The 21,455-nt window shown below is 40.5% G+C and overlaps 1 protein-coding gene across 3 annotated transcripts; it reads left to right on the top strand.

Moving 5' to 3' along the window:
- Positions 1-647: 647 nt before the first annotated feature.
- Positions 648-17,084, top strand: nek1 (NIMA-related kinase 1). 3 transcript variants are annotated; one of them, XM_040128893.1, is made up of 36 exons: positions 648-877; positions 1,256-1,404; positions 1,503-1,599; positions 1,727-1,824; positions 2,085-2,168; positions 2,270-2,337; positions 2,443-2,529; positions 3,019-3,073; positions 3,350-3,550; positions 3,642-3,714; positions 4,582-4,733; positions 4,951-5,007; positions 5,324-5,383; positions 5,463-5,510; positions 5,697-5,777; positions 5,902-6,068; positions 6,151-6,270; positions 6,369-6,471; positions 7,705-7,791; positions 8,408-8,491; positions 8,593-8,670; positions 9,597-9,692; positions 9,810-10,025; positions 10,123-10,176; positions 10,302-10,542; positions 10,796-10,924; positions 11,033-11,209; positions 12,124-12,321; positions 12,418-12,523; positions 12,763-12,839; positions 12,932-13,149; positions 13,686-13,843; positions 14,223-14,638; positions 14,806-14,939; positions 15,054-15,186; positions 16,198-17,084. In XM_040128893.1, the coding sequence occupies exons 2-36, from the start codon at positions 1,288-1,290 to the stop codon at positions 16,209-16,211; spliced, it is 4,284 nt and encodes a 1,427-aa protein (XP_039984827.1). In that variant the 5' UTR covers positions 648-877; positions 1,256-1,287; the 3' UTR covers positions 16,212-17,084. The 3 variants fall into 3 exon arrangements, with proteins under 3 accessions (XP_039984827.1, XP_039984826.1, XP_039984829.1); XM_040128892.1 differs by having other exon boundaries at positions 6,148-6,270; XM_040128895.1 differs by lacking the exon at positions 7,705-7,791 and having other exon boundaries at positions 649-877; positions 6,148-6,270.
- The last annotated feature ends 4,371 nt before the right edge of the window (positions 17,085-21,455 follow it).

The following is a 21,455-nucleotide window of genomic DNA, read 5'->3' as shown; positions in this document are numbered from 1 at the left end:
TGCGAAATGTACACCTGGATTTGTACGGCAGTTGTGTACTTGAATACTGATACGGCAATTGTGTATAGCTACTGGGCCAGCTGTAGAAGCACTGCACGCATGACGTGAATTAATTTTTACACGTTTGTCGTTTACTATACACACAGTATAATGATATTGCAATGCTTTTTACTTTTTCTCTGTTTATTTCATATTTTTGCACAACTACATTTATGGTGTTTCTTAAAGGCTAGTCATTGTCTCACACTTTTCATGCGTACTTTAACCCTATTAAACTTTTTATAGATATAACCTGTTATTTAAATTTCTACTATACTCTATTGATCTCTTTTTTGTATTAAAATACAGTTCAATTTTAGTTTGTTTCTTATTTGTTTTCTTGTATAAAACTTGCAGATAAAATAGTTGGTTGTCCTGTGAATTAAATTTCAAGAGAAGCTTAACACTGAATATGTTTTCACAAGATCCTCTTTGCCTGTTATTAGCCATTGGTTTGACACTCATTCAAGTAAAGGAAGGTTCCGTGTTTCACGGCAAATTTAATAACAACACTTCGGCAGAAGAAAGTCCAAACCGCTCTACCCATATTGCGAATGAAGTATTTCGGAAGGCCAATTACACCGTCACTACACGTCCACGGTCAGTTTGTGGTTGCTATGGAAAGAAAAACTTCCACCGCAACTGTCTCATTGGGGGTGGAGACTGTGTCCACCAATCACCATGGAAGATGACTGACAGCTTTATGAACCAATTCGCGTTGGAGAAATATGAAGGTGGCCAATGAAAATCCAGCAAAAGAGAGCTGTAGTTAGATAGAGAGCGCTAGGAGCAGTAGCAGGACCCAACCTATGTGAGACGGCAGCAAAAATGACTAATGGTAAGTACTAGCCACCTAATTTCGTTTGCACACCGCTACACAGTGAGCTACGTTAATCATATTACTATGTGTTACGTGTGTTCACGGGGTATATGTATATTTTATGTAAGTTGGTCTTCAGTCTTCTTCTAGCTGCTATATAACGGTATCTTTAGCAATCTTGCTACCAAGTGTATTGTGTGTTGTCTCAGCATCACACCCTGTTTGAGGCAAAAATTAATTTTCTGTCCGACAGCACAGCTTGATGCAGCTAACATTACTGTATATTTACAGGATGACACACGGAAGTTAACAATAATGGATGAAACCCGCAGCTTTATGATATAGCTTAATCAATTCGAGCAAAGCCTTGCAGCATTTTCCTTGATCCCTTTGCAGACCCAGCATGAGGAGCCAGTCATTCCATTAACATGGACAAGTACGAAAAGGTGAAGAAAATTGGGGAAGGCTCATTTGGAAAGGCCATCCTTGTCAAATCAAAAGAGGATGGACGCCAGTATGTCATCAAGGAGATTGGCATATCTGGAGTAAGCTAATATTCCACAAGCTTCACATGACACAATATATGTGAGCTTCCTTTTACTACCTGGCTTTTTCACATTGTCTTTCCCTTTTACTTTGACAGATGTCAAGTAGAGAGAGGCAGGAATCTCGAAAAGAAGTTGCTGTTCTTGCCAAAATGAGTCATCCCAACATTGTCCAGTATAAGGAGTCTTTTGAAGGTATTCGCATGACATAAATATCTTAGCAATAATCAAAAAGAACCACATAATCTACTGCAATTATATCCTGATGCACACAATGTAACGTGCATAACATGAGTCTGAATATGTCACAACTTCTTTTCAGAGGGGGGCTGTCTGTATATTGTGATGGACTACTGTGAGGGTGGAGACCTCTTCAAGAAGATCAACTCTCAGAAAGGAATACTGTTCTCAGAAGAGCAAGTAAGCCACTGACTTTGAGACAATCATGACTATTCAAGATATACTTGTTGACAGACTGGAACAGTGTTCAATCTTTAGGCCGCATTGATACCACATATTGACTGGTGCTATTCCATATCTTTGTATTCGTCTTTGATATGTATTTAGATGGTTTAAATCTTTCTGTATTTCTCCTTGGGTTGTTCAGTCATTAGACTCATATGTAGATAGTGGAAGCTGGTACAGTATAATATGAGTTTACCATCTTCTCCCTTGCCTAGATCCTGGCTTGGTTTGTGCAGATTTGCTTGGCACTGAAGCATGTACATGATAGGAAAATTCTCCACAGGGACATCAAATCCCAGGTTTGATGTCTTCCTCAGTCACCACATGATCTTTCCTCAGTGATTATAAGTTGCTTATTTGTCATTATTGTGAAAAAATGTTTTTCATAATGCCTGCACAGAACATATTTTTGACAAAAGATGGGACTGTGCAACTTGGGGACTTTGGAATTGCAAGGGTGCTGAACAGGTACATACAATGTCATCTGAGTAGATCTGCAGATCTCTATAAAGCTATGATTTGGGAATAGTAAAGCATAATACAATTTGCTTTCCATTCTCTTGTGATTTTCAGCACTGTAGAACTGGCGAGAACGTGTATAGGAACACCATATTACCTATCACCAGAAATCTGCGAAAATAAACCATACAACAACAAAAGGTAATAACATTATGCTCTGGTACACCCTGTTGTGTTTGTCTCATTTGTGTTGTAGATGAATATTTAATTGTAATCCAAGGGACAAGCACTTTCCCCCATTGAACTGTGAGTCATGCAGGATTAGTCGGTGGCTTCCGGATGATGTAAAGGTATAATGTCTCCTCTTTATTGAGTGAGCCTGCTTGTGTTTATCCACATCAGGAAGCCAGTATTGATTATCTTTTGGACTATTTTACAAATGCATGTAATCTAATCCATTTAAGTTACAACCAATGAAGTAAGTTAAGCAGTATCTCAATGTTCAATCTGGAGTTCACTCAGCAGTGAATTCCTTTTTTTCCTCCTGTTTAAAATACAAAAAAGGGAAAAGCATTGGAAATGGCTGTTGATACATTATTGAATGAGTGTAAACCTTCCCCAGAACTTATCCTTGCCAATCCATTTGTATGCTCTCTCCTCTCACTTTCCCTAATTTCCCTCCTTCTGCAGTGATATTTGGGCCCTAGGGTGTGTCCTGTATGAAATGTGCACTCTTAAGCATGCAGTAAGTATTCAGTGTGTGAGCGGTTTACTAATGTCAAGTTAATACATCTTATGCAGCATTGCAGTGGTTTCTCACATACTGGTTTTGATTTCTTCCCTAAGACTTCTGTATGTAAAGCGGTTGTCAAGCTAAGTTTCAAAGAAAGGGTCATTATTCTTGAGTGCGTCATTATCAAACCTAACCAATCACGCCGTTATTGACCATGATCATATATGATTTCCCTCAGTCATTTCTCTGCCCTGGTTATAATCGTGTACTGCATGTGTTTCTTCTCAGTTTGAGGCTGGCAACATGAAGAACCTAGTTCTGAAGATCATTCGTGGCTCTTACCCTCCTGTGTCTGTTCACTACTCTCAAGAACTCCGCTCTCTCCTGGCACTGCTGTTTAAACGCAACCCCCGGGAAAGGCCCTCAGTTAGCAGCATTCTGGACAAACCTTTCCTGTCCTGTAGGATAGAGAGGTTCCTCACACCGCAGGTACAATAAGAAGTCTTTGATACAGCCTAAATTTACCTAATCCACACTGTATATGGACAAGAAAAATATATATATTCTCTACTGATTCCAGCTCATCGCTCAGGAATTCCGCCATACTTTTCTTCACAAGCAGCCTAAAGTGGGTGTCTTGCAGGGGCCACCAGGTAAGCAAACACTGCTGGTGAATTTAAAATGTGAGAGTACCTTTTAGGGCAGCTGTGGCTGAGGACGTAGAGCGGGTCTTCCACTAACTGGAAGATAGGTGGTTCGATCCCCGGGTCCTCCAGTCCACTTGTCGAAGTGTCCGTGGGCAATATACTGAACAAATGTGGCAGTAGTGTAAAGAGCTTTGAGTGGTCGATAAGACTAGGAAAGTGCTGTATAAGTGCATCCCATTCACCATTTAAACTTAAAGCAGCAATACAATTTTTATGTGATTATAACATATTTCAAATGATTCTTATGGCATTAAATTTTGTTTCGGAAAGAAAAAGTGTGTGTGTTGTCTTTTTAGATACTGCCACTACAGATCACAACATAAGACTTTTTTTAAATCTTACACATAGGAGCTTTGAAGTCACAGTAAAATGACAGTTAGCTTTGACAGTGTGGCTTATTTCTGAGTAAAATGGAATATGTGAGCCACGCAGACTTGAACCAGGGATTTGCGGTTCATGATCAGTGCCTTAACCTTAGGTACCAGGGTGACCAACGCAGGTGACATAGATGATTAACATTTTTAGGTAGTGTTACTGTTGCTAAATCCTAAATACTGAGAGATAAATAAATTGCCTCATTTGCTTCAACCAGTGCTCCTAATTTAATGAAGTTAGAAGCATTTCACCTATAGCGTGGATAAAATTAAGGGGAACTAAAATGCCGTTGGGTTTTGGGGACCAGTGAATAGACCTATTTGACCATTTACAGTAATTTTCATGTTTTGTGTAATTATTTGCAGTATTGATCCAACTCATTAATGTTGGCCTGCGTAGTCACCAGACGCTTTCACTGTTTTTTACTTGTGTGACTAGCCAAGCGTCCTGCCCCTGGCTCCATACCACTTGCCCCTGCCCAGAAGATAACCAAACCAGCTACCAAATACGGAGTGCCTTTATCTGTGAGGAAGGTGTCAGATGTTGCCAAAAAGCCTGCAGAGAGGAAACCCGCTGTAAAACATAAACCGGTTAGTAGGCTGTTGAAGTTGATGACAAGATGCTCTGATTTTTTTTTTTTTTGAGCTTCACTCATGATTTTTTTTTTTTCCTGAGTGTAAAAAAACGCTCTGTTTGATGTTTAGCTCCTAGCATGTTGGAGGCCTCTCCCATCTGTGTGTGTGAGTATCTGTTTTTACCTCATAGTGTGTTGGCAAACTCTGAACCCCAGTGTCATATGTTGCTCAGGCCCCTCTCCCAGCACCCCAGAGAAGAGAGGACGAGGAAGAGAGGAAAAAACATGAGGTACAGCTGAGAGCCCCACATAACTTGTATTCACTATTGGATTCCCCTCCCTTTTCTTTTTTTTACACACACATGAAGGTGTGTGTTTTCCTACCAGCATTTTTAGTTTTTCTCCCTCTCATTACACTTGATCCCTATCTCCACTCGTTTTTCCGCTCCAGGCTCTATTTGGAGTGTTCTGCCTGATTTCTCTTTCAACCAACCTTTCCCTCCTCTCTTGCCTGCCCAGTGGCAGAGCAGTCCTGCTGCCTCTTGCCTTAAAGCGGGTTTGTTTAAGATGCTTGTTTGATTGACATGCTTTTGCCTCGTGCTGCAGAATGGCATCAGAAAGAAAAGGATGGAGCTGATTGAGAAAGAAAGGAAACAGAGAGAGCAGGTGAGCATAGTAAGTCCTTATGTAAAGTTTCTTATTGTTTTGACACTTTTAGTCATTTCCTTATCTGTGTTGTCCTCAGATGTTCCTGTTGAAAGCAGAGCAAATGAAGAGATATGAAAAGGAAAAGGTCAGTGGTAAATATGTGCCAAGTGGAGATAATTATTTTTTTTTCTTTTACGTATCGGGTCATTACTGTAATAAGTTGGTTAAAGCCTTTGAAAGGGTCAATGTACTATATGGCTCTATCTAAAACTGAAAAAAATCCATTAACCTGTGATTTTTTTTTTTTTTTTTTTTTTTTTTTTTTAAACAGATCAATCGTATAAACCAAGCCAGAGAACAAGGCTGGAAGCATGTCTTGAGTTCTAGTGGAGGTAGCAGCCCAGAGAGGAAGGTACTGGTTGCCCATTTCCTTTTTATGATACAAAGAGCTACTCAAGCCGTCTTTTACATTTAAATCCAGCATACATACAGCTCCTCCCTCTGTCTCACATCAAACTTTTGTCCTGTAATCTCAGTGTTTTGTAGGTGGTCGAAATAGGGCTTCAGGTTTTGGCCCCTCTGTCCCAGGCTTTGTTCAGGGGCCTACTCCAGCCCCTGTCCCTGCTCTGGACCAAATGTCTCAACCACACCCTAAGGACATCAGCAGGAAGGGATCCTCAGCAGGACCAGGCAGTCCCATTCGGTAAGTTCAGATGTCTTCTGTTTTAGGCAGGTTAGGTGTGTTAAATAATTGTTTTGACGGCATTGTCTCTGTGTGTAAGAAGTGTACAGGCTGCTGCTGGTCCAGTGCTGCCCAATGGTCCCGCCCAACTACTAAACCGGGATACAATCAAGAGAGAACTTCAGAGGCTGCAACTCGTTTCTATGCAAGCTCGTATCACTAGGTCAGTCAAGCTGCCTGGCTCTAATCAGTAAATGACATTACACATCTCTTTTCACAGCAGAGCCATGAGTTGTATTCAGTGTCCAATTCTGTTTTCAGGCAGCGTGGTCACATGGCTGCTGACCGGGCTGATCAGGTTGAGGAGTTTTTACAACGTAAGAGAGAAGCTATGCTCAACAAAGTCCGTGCTGAGGGGCAACTGGTATGTAGTGTGACATATCCTGGAATTTTAAGGATAACCTTATTGAGTATTTAGCCCTGTTACTGAAATACCAAACCTTTTCCATCATAGTGATTATGACCTTTCACATTGGTTGTGGTCTTGAAACCAGACACTGATGTATCTCTTTCAAATATTAGGAATGTTAGAGCTCCATTAAGCAAAAATTCTGATATTAAGACACTGAATCAAACAATGCTATGCATTGTTAAATTGTTGCTAGTACTTCCAAACCCACTGAGAATCAGCAAGCTTTCAGCCACTTTCATCTCATGTTTTGATTTGCTGGTTGAGACCCAACGGGTCTCACTACAAACCCCATTTAAAGCCATGAAGTCCACTATCAGCTCGAGCTCACGCAAGCCTATTGTAAGCCACCTGCCTAGTACATAATGGCAATGAGCCAATATAAAGGCGTGGCTGGTAAAGAAAGTTTAAATATACCGTATAACTAGTTAGTTCAGTGAATCTGATGACCGCACATACTGTATACCAGATCACAGTTTTGCTCACCTTCAATGTGAAAACTCAACCTGAGGGTGTGCAAGGCCTTTTAATAAAACTGATTTTAACATTGCATTAATCTGTTTGCAGCCAATATGGGGCAGAAAAACTCTGACACACCTGCCTGACTTATTATCATTTTGTAAAGCTGTTAATAGTCAACGTGTTAGTTGACATTTGCTTACTTGAACATCCAGTAGGCTCAAAGCGGCATTCTCTAAGTTGTGTCTCTGGTCACCTGATGAATGTAAGTCCAATATTTACTGGCCTAATTTGGTCTCAACCAATCCCTGAGGAATATTTCTGGGTTTTTAGCTTGTTAAGTGGTCAACCCTCTTCACCAGTTATTTTGTATTTTCTGCTGTTGGGTGCTTGGCAGGTGTTTATCAGTTTGTTTTCTTGAAAACAGCTGCTGCTGAAAAACAGTGTTGATGAAAATGTTGAAACTGAACCAAACAGCAAATTTGTTGGCTGTAAAATCAAAACAATGAGCTAAATAGGCTAAAAAGCATTAGAGATTATTCTTTGGCTTCACGACTATGAGTGGCCCTACATGTACCTGTTACATGTGGTCATTTGATTCAGTATTATTATAAAAAATAATGATTAACGCAGCTTTAAATATCTCCTGGCCCCCACTCATGACTGTTGTGACAGTTAGATGTGAGGCCTGCGTCCTTCTAAAATGTGGTCAAATTGAATGGTAAACAGGGCACTCGACAAAACCTTGCTGCAGTCTATGGAAGCCGGGCTGGTTCGGTTCAGTGCAGGAGATCCAGAGCCAACAAAGAGGAGGAGGTAGGAGCCCAGGCTCAAATGCCCAGCCTCACACTCCCCCTCACTCATGGCACGTCTGGCTTGGCACGTCTCATATGTCTGCACAAAACTCCCTTTGACACACCCATAATTCAACCCAGCAGCTCAAACCCCTGCCTACTCCTTGCATAATGTCTGGTGTTCCATTGTCAAATGTGAGCTGTTTCACTATTATGTATCTCAATAATGGCTGTTACTATTCCCGATAATAAATACCATTGTTTTTGTTTGTGTATTGTGTGTATTGTCCCATTTTGAATAACTTCACCTCCTCAGTTTTGCAGTGTGTATTACAGCTTTTTTGCTTTGAATGGAATACATAAATGTATACATCTTTATTGCACTGTTAACTGCAAAATATGTTATATTATTCTGGCTGGATGGATGATGTTTTAATTTGCAGATGCTAACATTATATTATGTTTTGAATGAAGCGTTTGCTTCAAGTGCTACCTGTGTATGCCATGTTTTTTTGTTTGAATGTGACTTCAGATATCAATGCTGCATCTTGCTCTGTGTGTGTGTCTGTGTCTGTGTCTGTGTATCTGTGTAGCTGTGTCTACCATACAGCACGCAACCTTTCTCTATTTGTTCTCAGGAGTACTTGAAGAAACTGAGGCAGATCCGCTTGCTGAACTTCAATGAGCGCCAGCAGATCAAAGCCCGACTCAGAGGAGAGAAGGTACAATCCTCCGCTCTTAGATTCTGGGAGTAACTTTCATGAAAGAGGTTTCAGTTGTCTTTGCTATTTTGTCTCGTGGCTGTTGTTGGTGTTTGTTTCAGTATGACAGTGATGGTTCAGACAGCCAGGAGTCTAATGAGGAGGCAGAGCTCAGGAGGAAGAAGATAGAGGCTTTAAAAGTGAGTCTGCAAGGAACATAAAGTATTTACATTTTCCAATATGCAACTTTTAATTCACAATTACATTTATACAGTTCTTCTCAAAACATGTTTCAAATGTATGATGATTTCAGTCAGTCTAAGCTGCACCCTTCCTGACTACCTCAGCCTTTGAGTCGTTTCCTTGGTTGTTTTAATGGGGATTAGAATGTCAGAGATGGAGCTAGACGCTCGACCAACATGAGCTCTGTAGGTGAGCAGTACAATCCTAGAATCAATGCTACAACTACCTGGCAGTCAGTGTAGATAAAATAATACAAGGCTGTTATTGTCCAACCTCTAAGAGTTCCACGTCGTGCTGCTTCATTCACCTCTAACTGCAGGTCATTGTGTGAATTGTAATCGAGAATGGGAGTAAAAACAGCCTGTAATCTTTGAGATAAAACAGTAGCTGGGTGGATGGCATTTTCAACTGGAGGAAACAGGACTGGAAAACTCTTCTTATGGCTCCACGCCAGCGAGAGCCGTGGCCAGAGGCATTGTGTTTTCGGGTTGTCTGTCTGTATGTCCATCCATCCGTACCAGTCTTGTGAATACGATACATCAGGAACACCCGGAGGGAATGTCTACATCTGGCACAAATGTAAATTGGACTCAAGGGTTAACTGATTAGAATTTGGTGGTCAGAGATTTGTGACCTCACAAAACATGTTTTTTGCCATAACTCAAGAATTAATATGCTAATTATGATTATGATAATACACTTCATATCTTTTATTATATTCCTTCAAAGTCTTCACGACATATATCATGAGTCTGGACAGACATGGATGTAAACTGCAACTTGACTGGTTGACCGCAAGGCCGTAATTCTAGCTTTGATCATCAAAACCGATTTGGCCAAAGCTTCATTGTTCTTCATCTATATGTGTATTTGTACCTGCCAGGCCCAAGCAAATGCCCGTGCTGCCGTACTGAAAGAGCAACTAGAGAAGAAGAGGAGAGAAGCATATGAGAGAGAAAAGAGAGCCTGGGAGGACCATGTAAGCTCTTTCATTCCTTGTTTCACCCCAACATTCCTTTGTCAGTACTATTACTTGGCCTTACTGGTGTATTTAGTTTAAGTATAGTCTAATCGTGGGTATTGTGTATTTTGGAAGCTGGCAGCACGGGGGGTAAAGGCTGGAATGGAATCAGGAAACGTGGCAGCGGCGGCGGCGGTGGTAGCAGTAGCAGTATCAACTACCTCTGAAAGTCCTCTTCCACAGCCCAGTCCTTCTCAGCCAGAACCAGCTGCCAAAGCTCCTGCCCTGCCTGCATCCAAACCCTCCACCCCAGCTATATCCATGACTGCTGCCCTGAAGAATGTTGGAGCAGTCAGTATACATTTACTAAAGGCTTTCATGTCCTACATCATGTATTTGTTAGTGTGTATTGATTGGTGTTATCAATTTTGCATTTTGTGCTTGTCAGATTACTCCACTAAAAGAAAAATTGCCTGAGCCAGAGACTGCTACAGTCACCCAAGTGAGTGTTTGAGCTGTCAGTAATCACTTTTTAAGGTAACAGTGAGCTAAAATTGCCCTGATTCTGAATCTTCCGTGCTTCAATATTTAGAAAGCTAATTTTACTTAATGCTTTTCATTTAACAGAGTGAGAAAAAGCAGATACTGCGCAGACTTAACCAGAACCTAAAAGTCCAGAGTCCAGTGGAGGAGGCTGAGGTGTCGCTTCCACCCCCTGCAGAACAGAGTCCTGCTCCCCAGCAGAACCAGCCTGACACAGAGAATCATCACTCTTTGAACGGAGACCGAAAGAAGTGGGATGCAGCAGAACTGCCTGTACTTCCTGTGGTTCAGCAAACACTAGGGGAAACCTGTGCCACGACAACTAGTGAGTTGAACCTTTGCATGCAAACCTCTTATGCCCCATGCATTAACAGAAACAAGATTATTCTTGTGCTATATGCTGACAAAGTTGCTATCCTGGTGAATTTAAGTTGTAGTCTTTTTTTAGTGTTTGTGGAAATTAAATTTTTAACAGCCACTTTCCAAATTCAAGATGGAATTCATACATATTAGTGCATCTGAAAAGGTTTTGCAAGCAGTTTTGCTCAGTTTTCCAACCCCCGACATTCTCTCACCAGCCACCTCAGTGTCTCCACCGGAAGACAGACCGTCTTCTGCTGGAGATAGGAAGAAGTGGGAGGCAGGAATTCCTCTTGTCCTCTCTGTAGCCCAACAAACTCTAGAGGAGACGGGCATCGCAACCATTGGTGAGTTGTCTTCCCCCTAAGTGACATGCACATCTCCTGAAAATTAAAACAGTGGGGACATATAAAATATGAGTCTTTCTTTCTGTGTATGTATGTGTAATCTCTCAGAGCAAACAGCGGGTGAGGTTATACAGATGGGTTTGCTACAGGAAGAAAATCCTAGGAAGGTGTGGGGAGTGAATCCAGACTCTCAGGTTTTGAGAGTCCTTCAGGAGGCAGAGCTTCAGCCTCTCACCCAGCAGCTGGAGAATGTCACCATCTGTGGGAAAGAGGTTCCCAGTCCCGGTTAGTCTTCATTTCCTCTTTATCCTCTTACCATCCAAATGAGGCTAATTCTTTTTTTTTTTTTTTTTTTTTTTTAATCAACTCAAAAATACAAGCAGTGTGAGCCTTAAAGCATGATTCGAGTATTTTCAACCTGGGCATTATTTTTTACTGTTTTTGAATTTATGATTATATGTGTTGAGAGTTTTGTCACTGTTTGATCACCCTCGGAAGAGACTGTTTCCCTTTGATGCAAATTCTGTCGGTCAAAGCCAAGATTGAATAAAAAATATGCCAGCTGTTTTGTGTAGCCCAACTTAGCTCATCATTTGGTCACATTGACTATCCTGAGACCTTACAGAGAAAATTATATATAAAAAATTATTCAATTTTTTTGGGAAAAAACCAGTAATAATGATATTTCATAAACATAAGAAGTTTTTAGAGATCAAAAGCACTTTGGAATAAAATTCATGTATAAACTCAGTCATTGTGCCTTATTGGTCAAGCTCTAGCAGCTCAACCAAGCTCTACACAGGAGCAGTTTTCCGCTTCATTTAGTAGAAAATTTTAACTGCATTGAAATGTGCTGGTTTCACATAGAAAACGCTGGTGGTTTTGAGTCTGATACCTCTTGAAAGCCTCTTGATTTCAGCTGCAAATGGCAAATTAATGTACTGTTTGTAGTAAGTATGTGTATGTATGTATGTATGAAGCTAAACAGTTACTGTGTATACAGTAACTATGTGCGCAGCAGGATGTTGCTCGAAAAGAGTTTAGGTACTCTGCAGTCTTAACGTTATAAAATATTTTATATCATTATGTGGAAACAAAGGACAATTTTTTACTTTTAGTGTGCTGTTTCAGAGAATGCATTAAAAGTTCTGATGTACCAGGAGTATTTTCCCTCCCTGATGATGCTTTGTTTTCCACAGATAAGCCAAACCAGGCCGCAGTACCTGACATTTTCAGGACACCTAAAGAAGCGTTGACCTCTAAGCCAACACCATCTGCTGTGCTTCAGAGCCCTGAGTTTCAGAGAGAGTGTGCAGCTCCAACAGAGGCCTCACATCAGGATGTGGCCGGCACAGCAGAAAGAATGACACTGCCACCCAACCTTACTGAAACTCAGGGTGTGTATGTCACTCAGTCTGATAATGATCAAATATTCCTCATTTCATAGCATATTTTCAATACAAGCAGTCCTTATCTGTCCTGAATTCTTTCAGATCCAGCAGACTTGGAGTCTGTGGTTTTGGAAGAGACACCTAAACAGGCCTCACATCTCCAAGCTGGTGTGCAGCAAGCATGGGAGAAGGAAGCCCAACAGCCATTGTAACTGTTCATCTTTATTATTATTATTATTTATATTAACAAAGAATTAACAGAGAACTTTGTCCTTTCACACCAAATTGAAAATTCAGTCATTGTTTACTCACCCCAGTATGTGTTAAAACTGGATGTGGCCAGTGTGTTACATCTCATAAAATGTTTTATTTTGCAGTGAACAATTTCTTAAATACATTTAAAGATAGCACACACGTTTGTGGAGATAAAGTATATTTCACTTACAGGCCACCAGAGGGCATTAAAAGACCAACAGGCACCAAGGAGAGTGAGAAAAGCACAGACAAACGAGCAGAATCTTCTGGTGAGATTTAATGCTTAGTGAATCAAAGCAGTTCTATATTTCAGAGTGATTATTATCTTAATTAAATCTGCCCCCTTCCTCCCCCTTCCCAGGTTTAGCACAGTGCGAGGAGCCTCTGTTTATGAAGTTATGCTCCCCGGCCCACCGACGCACTGCTGCCCTTGCAATCCTCTCAGCCCAGTCCTCTATGGATGATTCATCCTCCTCTATGGCCTCTCGCTCACGCTCCGTCTCACCTCTGCGCTCCAAACACCACAACTCCCTCCTCATTGGTCTCTCTACGGGCATGTTTGACGCAAACAACCCCAAGGTGGCTGAACATTACACTTTTGATTTCTGCCTGGCAATTACTTTGTTAGTGATGAAAGGAATAATGGTAATTATCTAAGTACCATGTGACAGTATGGGATCGCGGCCTCGTTCCTGGTGTGATGTCGAGGCTTGTGTGGTATTTTTAGGTAGGATTTCAGTCTTCTTTATTAATGAGGTGCTCTGGAGTGGAGCCAGCGCCGTTAATCACATAGTCTGAACCTGCAGTGGGTCTGATAGGACAGAAAGAGCATCCATCAACCTATATCTTTCATAACCTTCATCAGGGACATTGAGATCTGCAGAACCTAGCTCAACCTTTTTTTATATCCACATAAAGAGCTACACAGAATAATAATGTGGCAGGTTTTGTCGGTGTACGCTTTTAAGTTTTGTTTGTTCTTTATTTCTACTATTACTTACTATTAGGAATTGCGTCACAATACCAGATCCCACCACCCTTCACCATTACCCGTTACCTAATTTTCAGTTGTAAGCCCATCTAAATTTATCGCTGTGTTTGCTTTGTGCTGTCAGATGCTGCGGACCTGCTCTCTTCCAGATCTCAGTCGTCTCTTCAGTGCTCAACAGGACTCTGCGGTGGCTAGTGATGCTAATGTTGCCCCAGACAACAACCTGGAAATCGAGGACCTGGATGAGGGAGCCAAAGATGATGACCAGTCAGAGACTGAAGAGTAAGACAAACAGGAACAAATGAAATCTCAAAAACAAAGACATTCTCAGGCCCTATTCTGTGATTTTTGTCAAACCATAAATACAGTACTTACACAGAGGAGGCTATATGTTCTATTTTGCACGGAATGGGTGCTTTTGTTGGTAAATGCAGGGTTTCACTGTAAAATTAGTTACTTCTAAATATGTTAGTGCACTCTTAAGGTCGCAGGTAATTTAATAGTGATGGGTATCTCGGCTTACTCTCATTCTGTCAATCATTTTCAAAGTGGGAGAGACAACATCGTAAAATGGTTTGGGTCTCTTTTTTGCAAAGAAACTCTATCAATACAGCAAGGTAATGGCATACTGTGTGTGATAAGAATATGCTCTCTTCCCTAGTGCATATGAGGATGAAGACCTGCGGGACATCAGGGCCTCCATGGAGAGACTGCTGCAAGAAGAGGGTGACTTAATGAGGAGCTCTCCAGAGGTTGGAGCGGGCGACTTTAATGGAAACCCTCCAGAGAGCGAAGACCAGGAGTTTTTTAATAGGATAGCAGCTGAGATCGATCAGGACAACAATCAGATGGCTGTAGATGACGACGACGACGAGGATGATGAAGAAGAGGATGAGGAGGAAGAAGCCGAGGAGGAGGAGGAGGAGGAGGAGGAGGATGAGGATGAGGATGAGGATGAGGACGAGGAATGCTCCAATGGGAGTCCTGGTGATGAGGAGGCAGGGGAGTTGCTTACCAATGGCGTGGGAGAAGAGAACCACAGTAACAAGAGCCATCTCAATGAAGAGTGGCATTCAGGTAGGGGCTTGTAAGAAAATCATCTTGAATTAATATTTTATGTCAGATGATTGATTCCTTTTAATAAGTTATCATGTAAAAGATAGGTCCATTTGCCATCAAAGCATCTCCAGAGTGATGAAAGTGTAACAGTATTATGAGAACTGATAAATCCCGCTGCACTATAGACGGCAGTGGGGAGGACCAGGGCGGGGAGGCTGAGCATCATGACAGCATCTTCAGTCGGCTGGAAGAGCTTCGCTTCAACCTGGAGCAGCAGATGGGCTTTGAGAAGTTCATTGAGGCCTATAATAAGATTAAGGTATGAAATATTTATTATTTCTCTCTAAATTTTGAGGTCATCTGTGCAAGCTCATGGTTTAGTTTTAGAGCATAAGACTGATTGAACAGATGTTTGGTTGTCTTGGTGCTCAAGGCTATACATGAAGATGAAGATGAGAATATTGACCTGGGCTCCAGTTTGGTCCTCAGCATTTTGGGAACTGAGCACCAGCATCTGTATTCTAACATCCTGCATCTAGTGATGGCAGATGGTGCATACCAAGAAGGTCAGTAGTAGTAGATGATTGTATATACTTTTATCTTTTCTACCATTTCCATTGGGTCTTTGAAAAGGAGATTTTCTATTTTTCTATTTAATTTGAATCTAACCACAACAACTGGTTAGTTTTGGTTTTTTTTTTCCTGTTTGGTTATTTTTACTCCTCCTTTTATTCTTTTCATCCCCATTTTCCACAACACTCTTTCCTCCTGAGTTTCTACGTCACTTGTGTAAACCGCTAAAGTACACGTTCATCTCTTTTCATCATTCTGGTCGGCGACTGTGTTCAGTTGTCCTCGTCAGAAGCCGTGTTGAATTGTCCTCAGTAGTTTTCCCACAGCAAAGAGCTGTGTCAGAGTACAGCAAGTGTTTAATATCATCTCTAAAATCCCATCCTCTTTTCCTACCGCACTGCAGCTTCACCAAGTTGTGAAGGGAAAAAAACGCCCTTAATGCTGTCTGTCTGCTTTGTCTGGCTCTGTGCCAAGACAGTTGTCAGACTTAAAGTTTTGAGTTTGACAAGTTGCCCTCAGGATGGGAGCACCTTCAGATACATTTTCTCACTAAACATCTCTATTTGACAGTTCTTTTGTTTTCTGCTTTTACTGTCTTCAGTAGAAGAAGTGGATGGAGGATGCAAACGTCAAACATCTCCCTCGAGGATCTATCTCAAGATCTATGAAAGATGTATCTTACGTCTCAAATTCATACAGCAATAACAATGCGTATATTTTGACATATAATTGAGGCAGCTATCAGAGAACAAACCAATGTACTGTAGTAATTTGGGATATTGGTTACGGTCAAAATTATCAATCACATCCAAGCCCTACGTTTCAGAGGACGCGGCTCTAGGTTTTCGCTCAAATTCTGATGCCTGATGCCCCATTAAATGTCTGGTTGCGTCATTGATTTGCCAAACCTTTAGTTGAGCTAGCCTAACCAGTGACCTTTGCCTCTCTAATGAGCGATCTTTCTCAGCTTGATTCTCTTTCTCCTCTCTCTCTCTCTCTTGTAGATAATGATGAATAATGTTTTCTGCAATGGAGCTGCTGGCAGCTTTGACAATCTGCTAGCTATCTGATGTCTTCCGATGACGCACGTCATGGGAAGAAGGATCTATGCATGAAGTGTCACAGCCATGCATCCAACAGTGTTTCAGGAACACCTGCATGAGGAATAACTAGTACACTCAAGGCTGTATTTCATACTTTGACTATCAGCACCTGACACTACTTTCTAACCAGTGTTCATTCAAAAGTGCATTATCAGATACGTGTTCTTAACAACCAAAGTTCACTTCAAGGTTCTGTCAGATGTTTATTAAAGTGTATGTCTGTGAATGAATGACACACATGTATTGTCACACTCATCAATAGTCTAAACACTTTTATGTGTCACTTTGTTGTTGCCATTGTGGCATTTTATTTCTGCGGGCATCGCGGCATTTTATTTTGGTGGGCGAAAATCTGGTCCTCTCAGGTGCTCTCTCTTTCTAATTGTCACATGCTCAACCATAGCTTCAAGACGTAAACCATGTCACCCTCAAAGCAAATGTACCATGATTTACTCAGAACCAGTTGAACCTCCTTTTCTTAAAACTCTTTTCACCAAACAAGAAGTTGAATATTATCTAATACGTTTTTTTTCCACATTTCTTACCGTTTCAGTTAACCCAACTTAATTAAAAGATTATTGTGAGACTGTTGTACGTTGCCAAGGTACTGAAGCAAGACTGTGGCGTTGAAGTGCTGGCTGTTATGTAGTGAGCCAGATCAGATTTATGTTCAGTGAGGAGAGTTGTACTGATGATGTAAACAATGGTACAGATACTGACAATAATTATTCTGTGATTCCACATTAAATATTGTAAATCTTTATATGAAGTAATAAAAACTTTTTTGAGAACCTGAGGACTGACATTTTCCATTTCTTTCTGCCTCACTGCCTGTAGAGTAAAAGGTAGGGTTAAGCATGGACACACCAATGTTTGCAAATTAGCTGTCTTACATTGTAAAAGATGTTTTATTAAAATTCCTATATTGAAAATGATTCTAAAGGTTTAAAAGAAAATCACTCTGCTTTTCACAGGTCATCAGACTGGTGACTACACAAGACTATTTTCATCCACAGCCCTTCAACAGACCCCTCATCCTATGTCAGCTAGCAAGATTTATTTGTAGATGCAATCCCTGTGGAATAATGTCACGCAAGCCCCCGGTGTTCTAACACCACACCACGTCTAATTTAGTGTGACAGCAGACGGGGGTGCGTATCCTCTGAGCTGGAGCATAACCAAGTAACCGTCTGTAGCATCCTCCCAGTAAGAACAAACAAACCAATTTGACGATGGAACTTTGTAGCCTTTCATGATTTCAATGTTGTAGTACATTAAACAGATGTAATTGTAACCCTCTATTCTACAAAAGAACCGCCATTACTCAATTGAAATCATTTGGTCAGTTTGTAATTCATTTCCCATATGTATAGTCATGGTGTATGACAAAATGCTAATTTCATCATCCAAATTTTGTTTTTATTCTCACATTTGTTTTTTTTTGTTAAACAATCACATACATCATATGTGAATCTGTCGGCCCCTTCCTTAGAAAGCAATTACTAAAAAACGGTGGAAATCATATTAATTACAACTTTTAGATTTAGTGATGCTGGAGTAGGAGGTAATGAGGAGCATAGGGTATAGTTAGAGGAGGTATATTAGATTGGAAAAAGGGATAAGATTTTTGAGGTCCCTGTGCTGCTATTCTCCCAATGACAAACGACCAATTGAGATCCTGGCACTGTGCTAATGGATGACATTGACTGATTTCAGACACCAAGCCTGGCATGAAACTGCCATTATTTAAATGAATGCAAATGCATTTTGCTATCTCTGCTAAAGTCCTTCCATAATTCATACATCTCAAGTTGAAGTTGCACATTATGTCCCAAATTGAATATACAAATGGAATGTCAATTTCACACTTCAATTTCATTTGCATGTCAAAACATAATTATAACTTAATATTTATAACAACATTTTTATTTAAATTTGACATGTTCAGTTGCAGAAATTAATTAGAATTTGGATACGTTCATAAACTAATAAACATAAATGGGTTCTAGCCAGATCTGGCCTTCCATACTATCCACTCTGACTTTATACAGGCTATTAGTCAAAGGTTTGAGGCTGTTACATGCTGTACACAACAATACAGTTCGTTCAGTATTTATGCTGCATGGTTGCGCTGTGTTTGTTTGTTGTTCCATTTTGGACTTAGTAATTCTGTTTTATGTCCTGCTGTGCGACTTTTATTATGCATGGGTGTGGGTTTTATCTCAGTGTTGATTTGCATTTTACTTGTTAAACTGCGTATACACTGCATGTAGGCAGGCAACTGTCTGAACTACAAATACCATGATAAGAGCATGAGAGGTTTTGACAAAATGCTTATGGCTTTCTTTCAAGTATTTAATAAGGAAAGTGCTGTATTGGCTCAGTTTGGAGTGATGGTATAGCACCAAAGTTGGTTTTGTTAATATCTGTTTAATCAGAAGATCAGTTTATTCACTTTTAAACTGGCTGACAGAGAGATTAGTTTTTGAATTACCAAAATATATCTACTTGGTTCTCAGGCCTACAGCGATTTACTAGTCACATCCATAAGAGAGACCTAGTAGAGATAAGCTTAATTTCATCTTTATATTTAACAGAATGTGACAGATCTTCTCAGTTCTTTGTTCATGAATTATGTTAAACATGATAAATGTACTAAAATTAGACTGGGCTCTGAGGAAAACAAAAAGACAGATCCGAATATGACCTAGACTACAGCCTTATACAATCCCACACGATTTGTCTGTTTGACATTGTACTTGGCATGAAATTAATTCAATTCTTGGTTTGAATTTTCCATAAGGCCTGTGTTTGGCTTGATCCCAGCTCTCAAAGGGAAAAAATCACTCCATAGAGAAATATATACACAGCTGGCGTTATCAGGCAGCATTCATTGACATTCAGCTATGGTCCCTAATCTAATTTAAAAGCCAGATGCCTCAGGCTGAGTTAGTAAGTTTGAAAGCCTTATCAAAGTAATACAAATGTAGATTACTGGATGTAAGTGTCCTGATCTTAATAGCATATTGAGCCTGTGGGATTTTGGAATGATTTCAAATTAAGACCTAATTGTTTTAAAAGGTGAATTGTTTAGCATTGTCAACTTGTGAACAACACTATAAATGATAGTTCTGTTATCTGCACTTTGCTTTTTAAAAATGGTCTTTCATTTTGGTATTTGCTGCATTTCAATACTTTGTCCTGAACATCTATTTATAGCGATGTGCTGTACAAGCAAGAACAGTATATCTGTCAAGGTTCATCCCTTCGTGGAAATTGGGACATATGTCTTGTCATGTGCTTTCCTGCTTTCCTCGTCCCCATTTATAGGCAGTAACACAGCTGTCACCTACATCATATGAGGGTGTGTGTGTTTCTGAGTGTGTATGTTTATGTGTATGTGTGTGTGTGTGTTTGAGCAGTGATGTTGTTTTTGCCCTCAGGTGCAGTCATTATGAAAAAAGCGATTGCCTTTCCAAGTCTACAAATCATTCCTGTTGCTTTTCTGAATAACATTAAACAATCTCTGCTGATGCCTCTTCACAAAACAGCACTAAATATGTGCAGAATCTGAGTGTGTGTTAATACATAGGGGTCAAACAGAAAAAAGAGGGCAGGGGCCATTGTCTCAGTCGAGGTGGAGGGGCGGAGCGCTCCCTCTTCATAGTGAGGAAATATGACCTGAGGGCTCCTGCCAGCTCCCATGGGATCACATGTGACAGAAGAGAGCCACCTCCATATAAATCTCCTTCTTTATTGCTCTTTTCTTCCTTTCCTTCATCTCTTCCCCTTGCTCAATATGCAGCGTCCTCTGAATGAGATAAAGATAAATCACCATGTTTATTGTCAGGCTGTATCTCACTTGCTCTCCTCTCCCTCAAGTACATTTTTGCTTGTGCCTTTGCTGTGAAGGTTATTAGGTGTCAAAGGTCCACTCCAAATGTATTTTTTGTAATAAAAGCAGTGCCTTTGGAAAAGTGCTCTCACTCGCCCTGTGGGCTTGTTCTCTATTATATATTAGCCAATGACAGGTCCATCCGTTTGCTTTTGCGCAAGGAATAGATACAGGATGTTATACTAGAAAGAAGGGTACTTGTTTGTTGCAATTTATACTAGAATAATAAAGTTTTTGCTGTGCAAAGATCCAATTAAACAGACAAAGCCATCTACAATTTTCTTAAAACAGTTTATTTATAGCTGCCACAATACCATGACATTTCATCAAGCAGGACTGGAACTACTATGGCATCAGCATCCTTTATGTGTGACTTAGCATTAGTTTTCTGGCCAAGGCTTAAGAAGTAGCTGCACATTGTTGAAGAACTAAGTAGAAGTAGAAGTGAAAGGTATGGGAAATCTGCTTGCTTTCAAGAAAAAATAAAGGAAAATGTGACCACCAGAGGTCCCTATTCACTCTTCGGTACCCATTTAGCTATAGTATGTTGCAAAAAAAATAAGAGTAAAAGTCAAAATCAGACAGTAAGAAGACCACTTATCGGTATCTATCATGTCCACACAACAGAACAGTACGTCCGCTAGTGTCTTTGTTGTATCTGAGGGAAAGGAAATCGTAAGTGAACAGTGAATGCTGCCGAAATACAACAGAAAGAAAAAAAAAATACATTTTGTTCTTAATTTGAGCTGCTATGCCATTTATGTAGAGCCCCAGGTGTGCTGGCTTTCAGTCAGCTGGATGGCATGTCCATAGGAGTGGCCAAAACATGAGATGAACAACAAGTTATTTTCCACTCTGGGAAAAGATGCCGCTTTTTGACACATCATTCATTACATATCATTAGACGATTCAGTTCACGCCCTTTGGACGCCGCCTTTTGGTGCGCCTGGGAAATATCAGCTTTCCACAGTGGTAGTCCTCTGTACTCAGTACGATTTGGCTTTCAAGTATTTTTGGTTGGAAAGATGATACAAATATTGGCATACTGACATAAAGTAATTGTTTCGTAGTATGTGTTACCTTCAGTTACAAAGAAATGTTTGTAATCAAAGCAACTTTGTATTTCCAATTGTTACAGCTCAGGTAATTTGTTGTCTCGTTCATGTGTACTTATTCCCTATAATTTACCACTTTCCCGACCGCACTGGAAGTCCACATACCCCCTCCCTCCCTCTGCTTGTTTCCAGCAACACAGTCCAGCAGA

The sequence above is a fragment of the Xiphias gladius genome, chromosome 6, assembly GCF_016859285.1.
Source record: "Xiphias gladius isolate SHS-SW01 ecotype Sanya breed wild chromosome 6, ASM1685928v1, whole genome shotgun sequence".
Classification (NCBI taxonomy): Eukaryota; Metazoa; Chordata; class Actinopteri; order Istiophoriformes; family Xiphiidae; genus Xiphias; species Xiphias gladius.
Note: the sequence above shows the minus strand (reverse complement) of the source record. Positions and strands in the feature narration are given on the sequence as shown.